This window comes from Bubalus kerabau, chromosome X (assembly GCF_029407905.1).
Source record: "Bubalus kerabau isolate K-KA32 ecotype Philippines breed swamp buffalo chromosome X, PCC_UOA_SB_1v2, whole genome shotgun sequence".
In the NCBI taxonomy this organism is placed as follows: domain Eukaryota; kingdom Metazoa; phylum Chordata; class Mammalia; order Artiodactyla; family Bovidae; genus Bubalus; species Bubalus kerabau.
In genome coordinates, this window is record NC_073647.1 from 43996880 (window position 1) to 44011473 (window position 14594).

At 41.8% G+C, this 14594-nt stretch overlaps 2 protein-coding genes across 4 annotated transcripts in view; one reads left to right on the forward strand and one right to left on the reverse strand.

Annotated features, from left to right (window-relative positions):
- HMGB3 (high mobility group box 3) overlaps positions 1–14594 on the forward strand; it is a 262945-nt gene that overhangs the window by 96390 nt on the left and 151961 nt on the right. The gene's annotated exons all lie outside the window — the stretch shown is intronic.
- Positions 1–14594, reverse strand: part of CD99L2 (CD99 molecule like 2) — a 119464-nt gene that overhangs the window by 15614 nt on the left and 89256 nt on the right. For all 3 annotated transcript variants that reach the window (XM_055563471.1, XM_055563469.1, XM_055563470.1), the window contains exons 3-5: positions 9681–9749; positions 9468–9563; positions 6879–6944 (exon numbers count right to left, since the gene is read on the reverse strand). In XM_055563471.1, the coding sequence (XP_055419446.1) occupies positions 6879–6944; positions 9468–9563; positions 9681–9749 (231 nt within the window). The remainder of the gene's footprint in view (positions 1–6878; positions 6945–9467; positions 9564–9680; positions 9750–14594) is intronic.

Here is a 14594-nt window from a genome sequence, read left to right on the forward strand (position 1 = left end):
TGTATGTGCAAGTTGGACTGTGAAGAAGGCTGAGTGCTGAAGAACTGATGCTTTTGAACTGTGGTGTTGGAGAAGACTCTTGAGAGTCCCTTAGACTGCAAGGAGATACAACCAGTCCATTCTAAAGGAGATCAGTCCTGGGTGTTCATTGGGAGGACTGATGCTGAAGCTGAAATTCCAATACCTTGGCCACCTCATGCTAAGAGTTGACTCATTGGAAAAGACTCTGATGCTGGGAGGGATTGGGGGCAGGAGGAGAAGGGGACGACAGAGGATGAGATGGTTGGATGGCATCACCGACTCGATGGACATGAGTTTGAGTGAACTCCGGGAGTTGGTAATGGACAGGGAGGCCTGGCGTGCTGCAATTCATGGGGTCACAAAGAGTCGGACATGACTGAGCAACTTAACTGAACTGATATCATTTTTAAAAAATAAACATTTACAAATGTATACTTTGTGCATGGAAAAAGTCCTGTGGACTTCCCTAGTGGTCCAGTGGTTAAGAATCCACCTGTCAATTCGCAGGACAAGGGTTCAACCCCTGGTCTGGGAAGATTCCGCATGCCACGTGGCAACTAAGCCTGTGGACTGCAACTACTGAAGCCTGTGCACCACAAGAGAAGCCACTGCAGTGAGAAGCCTGCACACCACGACTACAGAGTAGCCCCCCTGCTGGCCGCAACTAGAGAAAGGCTGAAAGCAGCAATGAAGACCCAGCACAGCCAAAAATAAATAAATTAATTAAAGAAAATAAAGTACTGTGAACATATACCCCTAAGTATTACTAGTGATTCTCCATAGATGGGGAAATAATAAATAAGTATTTTTCATATGATTTTCTTAAAGATGTTTAAAAACACGCAAGCCTCATGCAAATCCATCCACCTCTACTTGCCTACAACTGGAAGAACAGTTCAAACAGGCTATTTCACAGGTCACTGATAGGATCTTCATTTTCATGGACAGTATGTTTTGCATCCTCACTTGCCTTCTGAGTTCACAATTTTACATCACAACTACATACCAAAGAGTCTAGAGTTGCCTTCTGCTGTACTAGAAAATCCCTGGTACAACATATTTCAGACTGCAATTTACTCTTACTATGGACAATTCATCCCACCACCCCCCTTTCCCCTCTTGGTATCCATACATTTTTCTCTGTCTCTCTCTCTGTTTTGCAAGTAGGATCATCTATACCATTTCTCTACATTCCACATATATGCATTACTATACAACGTGTTTCTCTTTCTGACTTACTTTACTCTGCATAAGTCTCTAGGTCCATACATGTCTCTACAAATGACCCAGTTTTGTTCCCTTATATGGCTGTTGTTGTTTAGTCACTAAATTGTATCTGACTCTTTGTGACTCCAGGGACTACAGCATGCCAGGCTTTCTTGTTCTCCACTGTCTCCCTGAGTTTGCTCAAACTCACGTGCATTGAGCCACTCATGCAATCTAACTGTCTCATCCTCTGCTGCCTTCTTCTACTGCCCTCAATCTTTTCCAGATGAAGGAAAGCATCAGCAGGGTCTTTTCCAATGAGTCGTCCCTTCACATCAAGTAGCCAAAGTATTGGAGCTTCAGCATCAGTCCTTCCAATGAATATTCAGGATTGATTTCCTTTAGGATTGATTGGTCTGATCTCAAGAGTCTTCTCCAGCACAATAATTTGAAAGTATCAATTCTTTGGTGCTCAGCCTTCTTTATGGTCCAACTCTGACATCTGTACATGACCACTGTAAAATGCATAGCTGTGACTATATGAACCTTTGTTGGCAAAGTGATGTCTGTGCTTTTTATGGCTTTTATATGGCTTCAGTTCAGTTCAGTTCAGTTCAGTCCTTCGGTTGTGTCCGACTCTTTGCGACCCCATGAATTGCAGCACGCCAGGCCTCACTGTCCATCACCAACTCCTGGAGTTCACCCAAACTCATATCCATTGAGTTGGTGATGCCATCCAGCCATCTCTTCCTGTCGTCCCCTTCTCCTCCTGCCCCCAATCCCTCACAGCATCAGAGTCTTTTCCAATGAGTCAACTCTTTGCATGAGGTGGCCAAAGTATTGGAGTTTCAGCTTCAGCATCAGTCCTTCCAATGAACACCCAGGACTGATCTCCTTTAGGATGGACTGGTTGGATCTCCTTGCAGTCCAAGGGACTCTCAAGAGTCTTCTCCAACACCACAGTTCAAAACCATCAATTCTTCGGTGCTCAGCTTTCTTCACAGTCCAACTCTCACATCCTTGCATGACCACTGGAAAAACCATAGCCTTGACTAGACGGACCTTTGATGGCAAAGTAATGTCTCTGCTTTTGAATATGCTATCTAGGTTGGTCATAACTTTCCTTCCAAGGAGTAAGCGTCTTTTAATTTCATGGCTGCAATCACCATCTGCAGTGATTTTGGAGCCCCCCAAAATAAAGTCTGACACTGTTTCCACCATTTCCCCATCTATTTCTCATGAAGTGATGGGACCAGATGCCATGATCTTCGTTTTCTGAATGTTGAGCTTTAAGCCAACTTTTTCACTCTCCTCTTTCACTTTCATCAAGAGGCTTTTTAGTTCCTCTTCACTTTCTGCCATAAGGGTGGTGTCATCTGCATATCTGAGGTTATTGATATTTCTCCCGGCAATCTTGATTCCAGCTTGTGCTCCTTCCAGCCCAGCGTTTCTCATGATGTACTCTGCATATAAGTTAAATAAGCAGGGTGACAATATACAGCCTTGACGTACTCCTTTCCCTATTTGGAACCAGCCTGTTGTTCCATGTCCAGTTCAAACTGTTGCTTCCTGACCTGCATATAGGTTTCTCAAGAGGCAGGTCAGGCGGCCTGGTATTCCCATCTCTTTCAGAATTTTATGGCTTAATGGCATTCAATTGTATACGTGTACCACATCTTTGGGTCTTCCCAGGTGGCACTAATGGTAAAGAATCCACTTGCCAATGCAAGAGACATAAGAGACATAGGTTCGATCCCTGGGTCGGAATGATCCCTTGGAGGAAGGCACAGCAACCCACTCCAATATTCTTGCCTGGAGAATCCCATGGACAGAGGAGCCTGGCAGACTACAGTCCATAGGATTGCAAACACTTGCACACAACTGAAGTGACTTAGCCCGCATGCACGCACACCATATCTTTATCCACTCATTTGTTGATGGACATTTAGGCTGCTTCCATTTCTTGGCTATGGTAAACAGTGCTGCAACAAACACTGGGGTCAATATGTGTTTTTGAGTTATGGGTATATGTGGTATAGTCACTTTAGAAGACAGCCTGGTGTCTCAGATGGTAAATAATCCGCCTGCAATGAGGGAGACCTGGGTTTGATCCCAGGGTTGGGAAGATCCAATGAAGGAGGGCATGGCAACCCACTCCAGTATTCTTGCCTGGAAAATCCCCATGGACAGAGAAATCTGGCAGGCTACAGTCCATGGGGTCACAAAGAGTCAGATATGACTGAGCGACTAAGACAGGGAAGTTTGTTGTAAGGCTAGATTTACCATGTGACCAAGCAATTATATACCTAGGTATTTACCTAAGCGGACTGAAAACTTATGTCTGCACAAAAACCTGTATATAAATATTTACAGTAGCTTTATTTATAGTCACCAAAAACTAAATGCAACCAAGATGTCCTTCAACAAGTGAATGGGCAAACTGCGGTACATCTAGACAATGAAATATTATTATAAAGAAATGAGTTATCAACCCATGAAAAAACATAAATGACTTTCAATGCACATTGCTAAGTGAAATAAGCCAGTCTGTACAGGTTATATACTGTATGATTCCAGTTATATGACATTCTAGAAAAAGGCAAAGCTCTTGAGATGATAAACAGAGTTATGGTTGCACTAAGAGAGAATGGATTATGGTTGAGGAAAGACAGAGGCTGAGTACCAAAGGGGTGTATAGGAGAATTTTTGTGGTGATAGAACTGTTCTGTATGCTACTTGGGTGGTAGACATATGACTATATGCATTTGTAAAAATCCATATGAATACATATCACAAGGAATAACCTTTAATGATGTATACAAGCAAAAGAACAAAGCAAAATATCAACCAGGTTAGTGGGAGGTGCCAGATGGAATGTAGACTGTGACAAATGAATGTATCTACATTATAAATGTGTGTAAAAACTGCACTGAATGGAGGTGTAATAAAGGAGTTATGTGAGCAACTTTTAACAAATGGTATTTTGACAGACACTATAAGGTAAAGCCAAAAGAAGAAAAACAAACACTGGACTGTAATTGGTAAAGTTGTTTCTCAAGGAGTAAGGATGAACAATTATGGTTGTGCTATATACATGTATAGTATCAGAACTGAGCAAGTAAGCAAATAGTTGATGGATGGTAGGTTTCTCATTGTCAGAGACAGAAGTTAAAGATCAATAAGGAAAGAATACTATGTCTTCAACTGTGATCTACTGCCAAAAGGCTTAAGTATGAATTCATGTTTAGGTTAATATAGATGCTGATGAATAAATACAGAAATAATTATAGATACATACGTGTATATGGTTTAAAATACATCCATATACTTCCTATTTCGTAGGTCTGCCCAGTTTAAGGGTTTAGAAGTAGCAACATCCCACTAAAGAATATACTGAACATCCAGATCTTGGTTTCTAATTCTCTTCCTCAGTGGGAAGAGAATGACATACCAAACTGGAAGCCCAAGGAAACGGACCCAGCAGGCAGCAGTATTTAGGAAGAAGAAGTGAATGAGACCAAGAAAGTGGGAGAGTGCCAGGAAGGACCCAGAAATAAAGAATGTGGAGAACGAGGTGGTCAGGAAAGTATGCTGCAGAGATCACATGGGGCAGAGGGCTGTGACCACCAAGAAGTCACTAGAGATGAAAGAGCAGCTCTGGGGAAATGGGATTAGAGGCTTGCATACACTGAGGAACAGACCACAGAGGGGACATTGAGGAGATGCACTCAGTGAAAATACTAGCAGGAGGCTGATGGCACCAGGGCTGATGGGACCTGTTGATGAGAGATTGTCTGTGTTTTCCCTACAGGGCCATTAGAAATGTTTTCTTGAGAAAAAATATATAACAGGTAACATACTACTTCAGAAACACACTCCAAAATTATGGTTGAGTCTAAGTGCTAAAACTCAAGGTTAGAAAATTCATTACTTAGGCTTGTTTTATATTGAAGATCAACATTTATTTAAATATAATGTTTTATCTTCATATATAGCATTAGCATGTTTGCATAGAGGAGAGTGTATGAGAATTTCATCATGTTCTTATCATAACCTATGTTTCAGTTTCACAGTCGTATTTTTTTGCTCAGACTCTCTATTTTCTTTTGTCTGACACCTATAATGACAGAGGGCACAACTTATGCTAACAATTGATTATTCTTTGTAAGAGAAGTTCAAATATGAACCTAATTAAAGAATTTCCTAACACTTCTTCCTTGCTAATAAGGAAATCCCCCGACATGTCACTCAGACTTTCATTTGTGTGCATGCTTACACACGCTGCTACTGCTCTCTTCTCACCATCTGGAAATACCATTTGTCACTGGGAGTAATTGGCTAATTTGCTGGGTTTGCCCTTTAAATGTTCCATGTTCTCCTGACACCTGTGAGTTTCATTTAGAGGTTTTCAGAGCTTTTTATTCAAAATGGAACTGTTTGGAAAGGTGTTCTGAAGGACTGATTTGACTACAGTATCCTTTAATCAGAAGACAACACTGTTCCCACACGAAAGGCACACAGCCTGAACTATGGGGAATGTAGCAGGCTGACACTAGATATACTCATGACATGTTACACTCAGAATTTGTTATACTCACAACCACAGTTTCAACCACAACAAGGAATCACTACAAAATGCTACAGCCACAACTTAGCATCACAACATGTCACCATCACAATTACACCTGTAAAAATTTCCATCACTAATGATGAGTTATAATATCACCAGAACAGGTTACAACCACAGGTAATTTTGCCACATCAAGTCTGGCTAACACTGTCTCCATACTAGGATCAGATCTTGACAACATATTAAGATTAAAGGTTTAAATCTTTGCATGACTTGGGGGGAATGAAAAGTATCTGGCCTTGGAGGAGGGTATCACTATGAAGGGCTGACAGAAGGTGGTTTCTCTGTGGTGACAGAACAGTTCTGTGTCCTGACTGTAGTTACAGTCACTCAAACCTACCTGTGATAAAATGTCATCGACCCACTACTGCATGTGTACACACACACACAACACACACACACACAAGTATATACAAAATCTGATGAAATCTGAGTAAAGTCTATATATGACTTAATAACAGCAATGTACCAGTGTCGGCTTCCTGGTTTTGACAACATAACTATAGTTTTGTTGGGACATCAGGAGAAGCTGGGTGAAGGGTACACAGGAATTCTCCTGAACAACTTATTTATTTAGTTTTACAATTTCTTGTGAGCCTTAAACTATTTCAAAATCAAAAGATATTTTAAAGGATATTTGACTTGCTATGGGTGTCTTAAAAATAATTCTTCTCATGATGAGATTCGCTCCTCCCATCCCAAGAGTGACAGGCTCCCCAGGTTGGGAAGGTTGTGCCCAACAAGTCCCCTGACTTCAGGTACAATAACTAGTGCCAACTGGCAAATGACATCTGCTAGTATGGACACATTATCCTGTGCAGTGTCATGGCTTAAGGAACATCAGGGGAAATATGTGGCTTTTCCAAATAGTCTTATAAATCCACCCCCACCAACAGCTGCACAGCCTCCATCATTCCAAGTGAAGCCCCAGAGGCTGGCTGAGAACCACTCTCCCAACCTGGCTGCTGTGTAATCCTGTCTTTAGTGAGAATAAGGCATTTGGACAAAGCGATGCTCCTACCTTTACCCTTGTCAGGTTTGTAGTCACCACCCCCTACTACGTCTTCAAGATCCTTGTCTGAAAAACCTGGAGAAAATGAAACACACATCTCAATTCCCAAAAACATTTATCAGTGACTAGAAATCTGTTACTTAATGTTGTCTAACATGCCCAGAAAGTGATTGCCACTGAACAGGACTTGTGATGAATGCGGTAGGCAAGACTCTCAAGGGGCCCCCAGAATCCCTCCCCCACAGTGTATATACCCCAGCATCCCCTGACTTTGAGTTCGGGGGGACCATGCATGGGATGGCTTCACCCCATGCATATAATAGCTGATATTATATGCTGAAGTGAAGGGACTCTGCAGTAACCTGGTCAGTTTGACTTCACATTAATCAAAAGGGAGACTTTCCTGGGGGGCTTGAACTTAATCAAGTGAGTCCTTCAAAACACAGCTGACCCCTTCCTGAGGTCACACACTAGAAGCAATAGACTGTCTTCCTCTCCCTCACCTCCACCCTCTTCCCAATTTCCCTTCTCTCCCCGTATCATCTCTGTTTTTCTCCTGGTGGCTTTAAAGAAGCAAGCAACCATTCATTCTAGAACTGCAAGGATAATGGTTCTCTCCCAATAAGCACGTGAGCTTGGATGACAACCCAAGCTCAGCTGAGACCCCAGACCCAGATGACACTATGACTGCAGCTGCCTGAGGCCCCGAAGAGAAAACTCAGCTTAGCTGTTGGTGATCTCCTCACCAAAGGAAACCATTTGTGATCATCTGTTATGGAACAATAGAAAACTAATACAAGGAAACCAAAAAGGTTATTTTATTATAGTTCAACCATTGAGTACACATCTTTTAACATTCTGTGTGATGAAACGGGAAGCATGCTTAAAGCATTTCTGTTCCACTCCAAAGTCCTATGCTGCTGCTAAGTCGCTTCAGTCGTGTCTGACTCTGTGCGACCCCATGGACGGTAGCCCACCAGGCTCCCCCGTCTCTGGGATTCTCCAGGCAAGAACACTGGAGTGGGTTGCCATTTCCTTCTCCAATGTATGAAAGTGAAAAGTGAAAGTGAAGTCGCTCAGTCGTGTCCAATTCTTAGCAACCTCATGGACTGCAGCCTACCAGGCTCCTCTGTCCATGGGATTTTCCAAGCAAGAGTACTGGATTGGGGTGCCATTGCCTTCTCCTATGCTACTGCTAAGTCACTTCAGTCGTGTCCGACTCTGTGCGACCCCATAGACGGTAGCCCACCAGGCTCCCCTGTCCCTGGGATTCTCCAGGCAAGAACACTGGAGTGGGTTGCCATTTCCTTCTCCAATGCATGAAAGTGAAAAGTGAAGTGAAGTCGCTCAGTCGTGTCTGACTCTTTAGCGACCTCATGGATTACAGCCTACCAGGCTCCTCCGTCCATGGGATTTTCCAGGCAAGAGTACTGGAGTGGGGTGCCATTGCCTTCTCCTATAGTTGTCTCAAAAAAGCACATCTGTGACTGTTTCAATTTTGCTTTGTATTAGTTGCTTTCTGTCATTGAAGATAACTTTTACTAGAAAGAAAGAACGATGTGCTAACTATGGTTATGGCGACTTGAATATTTGGCAGATGCTTTCTTGGAAATGAATAAAATGGGGCTGTCCCTTTAAAGAACACCACTGGCAATATTTGTTGCCAGTGATAAAATTTCAAACAAAAAAGAGAATTTTGAAAAATCTATATCTACCACTGTGAGTTTAACAGCTTTCCAATATGTAAAGACTTTTTCTAATGAGATGGGTGGTGATATTAACAAATGTGAATTTCAGGCACTGCATAATGAAACAAGGCATTATTTGAAGCTCAAAAGACCTCAGAACATCAATATTTTCCAAATGACCAAGGCGTAATGCACAAAACCATGAATGGGTAAAAGTTCCATTAAAAAGTACTAGAGAGTCCCTGTGGAATTTAATGAAATAGAGTATGGGAAATTCATTGATATGGTTTCATATTCTACACTGCACTTAACCTATAACAAACAACCAGTGGTCAAGTTTGGGTGTCTTATCAAAAAAATGATACTAATCAATGATTTGAAAAGTCTATTAAAATATTCTTCCCCTTACAACAGCATATCTATTATGAGGCCAGATCTCCTTCAAATACACAACCATAACAACATATCACAAATGAGTCCATCAGGAAATGTGAGAGTCTAGCTCTTCTACTAAGATACACATTATAGAAATCTGCAAAAGGTACAATGACGCCACTTTTCCTCACTAAGTTGTCTTTTTATCTTGCCATAGTTATTTCTCATAAAATGTGCTATTTATGTTAACAGGTGTGTTTATTGTTGTTCATGTTTAATTAATTTTTCTGGTTTTAGGTTTAATATAAGATGATAAATATCAATAGATGTGACCCACATCTCAATAGAGATCCTCAATAACTTGGTGAGTCCTGAGACCAAAATGTTTGTCAGCCACTGCTGTCAGGTCCTGCTGGGCCTTGAAGTACCCCCAGGCCTGCCAGGCCAGGAGAAGTAGCTCTGTGGGCTATTGTACTTAAGGAGCTACACCCTGACCAGGAAGCTAAGGTGCTGGCCTGGGCCAACTTGGACTTACCTCCTCCTCCTATACTTGGCTTTTTGCGGCCATGATCACGATCATTTTGATCATCCAAGGCATCAGCCAAGTTAAAATCATCTTCTGCAGGGGGCCCTACAACATAAACAAGAAAGTCAGTTGGTTAAATCATAGGTTGCTCATTTGGACACCACCCCACAGCGAGCTCCACGGAATCCATCTTTTGTACCCTCCTCAGAACACCTGTGTTACCTGCAGGCTTTACTGGAGCTCTGGTCGCTCCAGGTCTCCTGGTTGTGGTGGTGACATGATCCCATCTCTCTAAAAGGGGGAAGGGAGACAGCAAGAGAAGCACATTTAGCAACAACACACAGCAGCCATGGCATGGTCAGGAAGTCACAGCATGAGCTCAGCACTCCTGGTCCCTGAGTCCCCTCCAAGGCCTCTGAGGATGACCAAGAGATGTAGCAAGGTTCAGTGAAACAAGTTCTGCTCGCTTTTCTTCAGAGGATGGGTGGTGAGATGGACGTGATCCCACATTTGATTAATCTGCTGATTAGTGGAGCTGGGACTTGAGCCCACATCTACAGGAGATGACCACATGCTTTAGGGGGTTCCAGAGCTTGAGCACAACCCCTGAGAGCTCCAAGCCTTGGTTTCCACCACTCTTAACCTGGTCCCACAGTCCCAGATAACACCACCCAGGGGTGAAGTGACATTATGTTCCCAGTTGAGTATGGGAGTGTCTCATAAACTGAAAGTGGTTATAACACCAACAAAATATTTTATATAAGTGTGGTTACTGCTGTAATACTAGGTCTTTCAGCTCAACCACATTCCTTTAAAATTGTGGACATTTCACATCAATTACATGACATGCCAAGCATAATTTTCCAATACTTTCTTTCCTTAAGCAACAAGATTATGCTGTTTAAAAATAGAACAAAATTAGAGGTGGTCCTAAGATGGCAGAAGAATAGGACGGGGAGATCACTTTCTCTCCCACAAATTCATCAAAAGAACATTTGAATGCTGAGTAAATTCCACAAAACAACTTTTGAATGCCAGCAGAGGACATCAGGCACCCAGAAAAGCAGCCCATTGTCTTTGAAAGGAGGTAGGAAAAATATAAAAGACAAAAAGAGAGACAAAAGAGTTAGGGATGGAGCTCCATCCAGGGAAGGGAGTCTTAAAAAAGAGAGAAGTTTCCAAACACCAGGAAACACTCTCACTGCTGAGTCTATGGCGAGCCTTGGAACCGCAGAGGGCTAACATAACTGGGAGGAAAAATAAATAAATAATTAAAACCCACAGATTACGTGCCCAATGGCAACTCCCCCAGTGGAGAAGCAGCGCAGACGTCTGCATCTGCCACTAGCAAGCGGGGGCTGGGCAGGGAGGCACGGGCTGCATTGCTTAGAGTAAGGACTGGCCTGAATGCCCCAAGGGCAATCTGAGGGAACTAACTTGGGCTAGCAAACCAGACTGTGGGATAGCTACCGCGAGGAAAGCCCTAACCTAAGACATCATCAGGCCCACTCACAGAACAAAGGACTGAGCAGAACTAGTCGGCTGCAGACCATCCCCCTCCAGAGACAGGCAGCCAGAGCCGGAAGGGGGCAATCAAGGCCCCAGAGAGGCATTATCTACCAAACTGCAACCAGGCTTTGTTGCTAACCAAGACTTCTTGGGATTCTGGATGGTCAATATCCACCTGAGAATGTGCGCCAGTTGTACACCTAGAAATCCGAGCAGCAGGGACTGGGGAGGCGATAAGTCACAGCAACTGTGCTCACCAAACACATGGTCACCTGAGCTGCTCAGACCTAGGAAGGGCACAAAACGCAGGCCCAACCGAGTCTGCGCCTTTGAGGACTACCCGAGTGCCTGAACCTGAGTGGCTTAGACCTGGGAAGTGCATACAACCCAGGACCGGCCTCAGACAGTTCCCGGCAGAGCAACCTAGAGCCTAAGCAGTGTTGACAGGGAAAGCACACACACCATGAGGGGGGGCAAACCCAGTGTGGCTGAGACACTGCGAAAACACACCAGTGTTGTTGTTTTTTTTTTTTTTAACTTTTAATTTTGTATTGAGGTATAGCCAATTAACAAACAATATTGTGACAGTTTCAGGTTTACAGCGAAGGGACTCAGCCATACATATACATGTACCCATTCTCCCCCAAACTCCCTACACTAACTTTTCATTTTGCTACCAAATTAGTGAAACAAAATTTTAAATTAACATAACTAATGCTGGCAAGGATATAAGTTTATAGTAGATGGATAAAGAATATATATATGTGTATGACTTACATACTCTAAAGTGGGATAGTTTGCAGCGTCCCTCCCTCCCCACAGCACGACTGAACAAGTGAGCCTAAAAAACTGTCCACCACCGCCCCCTTGTGGCAGGGCGGAAATTAGACACTGAAAAGACCAGCAAACAGAAGAAGCTAAAACAGAGGGAACTAACTGCCTTGGAAGTGACAGACAGAAGAAATCCAGCTCCGGGTGAACACTGACACAAGCTTCCCTAACCAGGAAACCTTGACAAGCCACCCATACAACCCCACCCACAGTGAGGAAACTTTACAATAAAGAGAACTCCACAAACTGCCAGAATACAGAAAGGCCACCCCAAACTCAGCAATATAAACAAGATGAAGAGGCAGAGGAATACCCAGCAGGTAAAGGAACAGAATAAATGCCCACCAAACCAAACAAAAGAGGAAGAGATAGGGAATCTACCTGATAAAGAATTCCAAATAGTGATAGTGAAAATGATCCAAAATCTTGAAAACAAAATGGAATCACAGATAAATAGCCTAGAGACAAGGATTGAGAAGATGTAAGAAAGGTTTAACAAGGACCTAGAAGAAATAAAAAAGAGTCAATATATAATGAATAAGGCAATAAATGAGATCAAAAACACTATGGAGGGAACAAACAGTAGAATAACGGAGGTGGAAGATAGGATTAGGGAGGGAGAAGATAGAATGGTAGAAATAAATGAATCAGAGAGGAAAAAAGAAAAACGAATTAAAAGAAATGAGGACAATCTCAGAGAGCTCTGGGACAATGTTAAACGCCCCAACATTCGAATCATAGGAGTCCCAGAAGAAGAATACAAAAAGAAAGACCAGGAGAAAATACTTGAGGAGATAATAGTTGAAAACTTCCCTAAAATGGGGAAGGAAATAATCACCCAAGTCCAAGAAACCCAGAGAGTCCCAAACAGGATAAACCCAAGGCGAAACACCCCAAGACACATATTAATCAAATTAACAAAGATCAAACACAAAGAACAAATATTAAAAGCAGCAAGGGAAAAATAACACATAAGGGGATTCCCATAAGGATAACAGCTGATCTTTCAATAGAAACTCTTCAGGCCAGGAGGGAATGGCAGGACATACTTAAAGTGATGAAAGAAAATAACCTACAGCCCAGATTACTGTACCCAGCAAGGATCTCATTCAAATATGAAGGAGAAATCAAAAGCTTTACAGACAAGCAAAAGCTGAGAGAATTCTGCACCACCAAACCAGCTCTCCAACAAATGCTAAAGGATCTTCTCTAGACAGGAAACACAAAAAAGGGTGTATAAACTCGAACCCAAAACAATAAACTAAATGGCAACAGGATCATACTTATCAATAATTACCTTAAATGTAAATGGGTTGAATGCCCCAACCAAAAGACAAAGACTGGCTGAATGGATACAAAAATAAGACCCCTACATATGTTGTCTACAAGAGACCCAATTCGAAACAAAGGTCACATACAGACTGAAAGTGAAGGGCTGGAAAAAGATATTTCATGCAAAGAGAGACCAAAAGAAAGCAGGAGTAGCAATAATCATATGAGATAAAATAGACTTTAAAACAAAGGCTGTGAAAAGAGACAAAGAAGGACACTACATAATGATCAAAGGATCAATCCAAGAAGAAGATATAACAATTGTAAATATATATGCACCCAACATAGGAGCACCGCAATATATAAGACAAATGCTAACAAGTATGAAAGGGGAAATTAACAATAACACAATAATAGTGGGAGACTTTAATACCCCACTCACACCTATGGATAAATCAACTAAACAGAAAATTAACAAGGAAACACAAACTTTAAATTATCAGTTAGACCTAATTTATATCTATAGAACATTTCACTCCAAAACAATGAATTTCACCTTTTTCTCAAGCACACATGGAAACTTCTCCAGGATAGATCACATCCTGGGCCATAAATCTAGCCTTGCTAAATTCAAAAAATGGAAATCATTCCAAGCATCTTTTCTGACCACAATGCAGTAAGATTAGATATCAATTACAGGAGAAAAACTACTAAAAATTCCAACATATGGAGGCTGAACAACACGCTGCTGAATAAACAACAAATCACAGAAGAAATCAAAAAAGAAATCAAAATTTGCATAGAAACGAATGAAAATGAAATCACAACAACCCAAAACCTGTGGGACACTGTAAAAGCAGTGCTAAGGGGAACGTTCATAGCAATACAGGCATACTTCAAGAAACAAGAAAAAAGTCAAATAAATAACTAACTCTACAGCTAAAGCAACTAGAAAAGGAAGAAATCAAGAACCCCAGGGTTAGTAGAAGGAAAGAAACCTTAAAAATTAGGGCAGAAATAAATGCAAAAGAAACAAAAGAGACCATAGCAAAAATCAACAAAGCCAAAAGCTGGTTCTTTGAGAGGATAAATAAAATTGACAAACCATTAGCCAGACTCATCAAGAAACAAAGGGAGAAAAATCAAATCAATAAAATTAGAAATGAAAATGGAGAGATCACAACAGACAACACAGAAATACAAAGGATCATAAGAGACTACTACCAGCAATTATATGCTAATAAAATGGACAACTTGGAAGAAATGGACAAATTCTTAGAAAAGTACAGCTTTCCAAAACTGAACCAGGAAGAAACAGAAAATCTTAACAGACCCATCACAAGCACAGAAATTGAAACTGTAATCAAAAATCTTCCAGCAAACAAAAGCCCAGATCCAGACGGCTTCACAGCTGAATTCTACCAAAAATTTAGAGAGGAGCTAACACCTATCCTGCTCAAACTCTTCCAGAAAATTGCAGAGGAAGGTAAACTTCCAAACTCATTCTATGAGGCCACCATCACC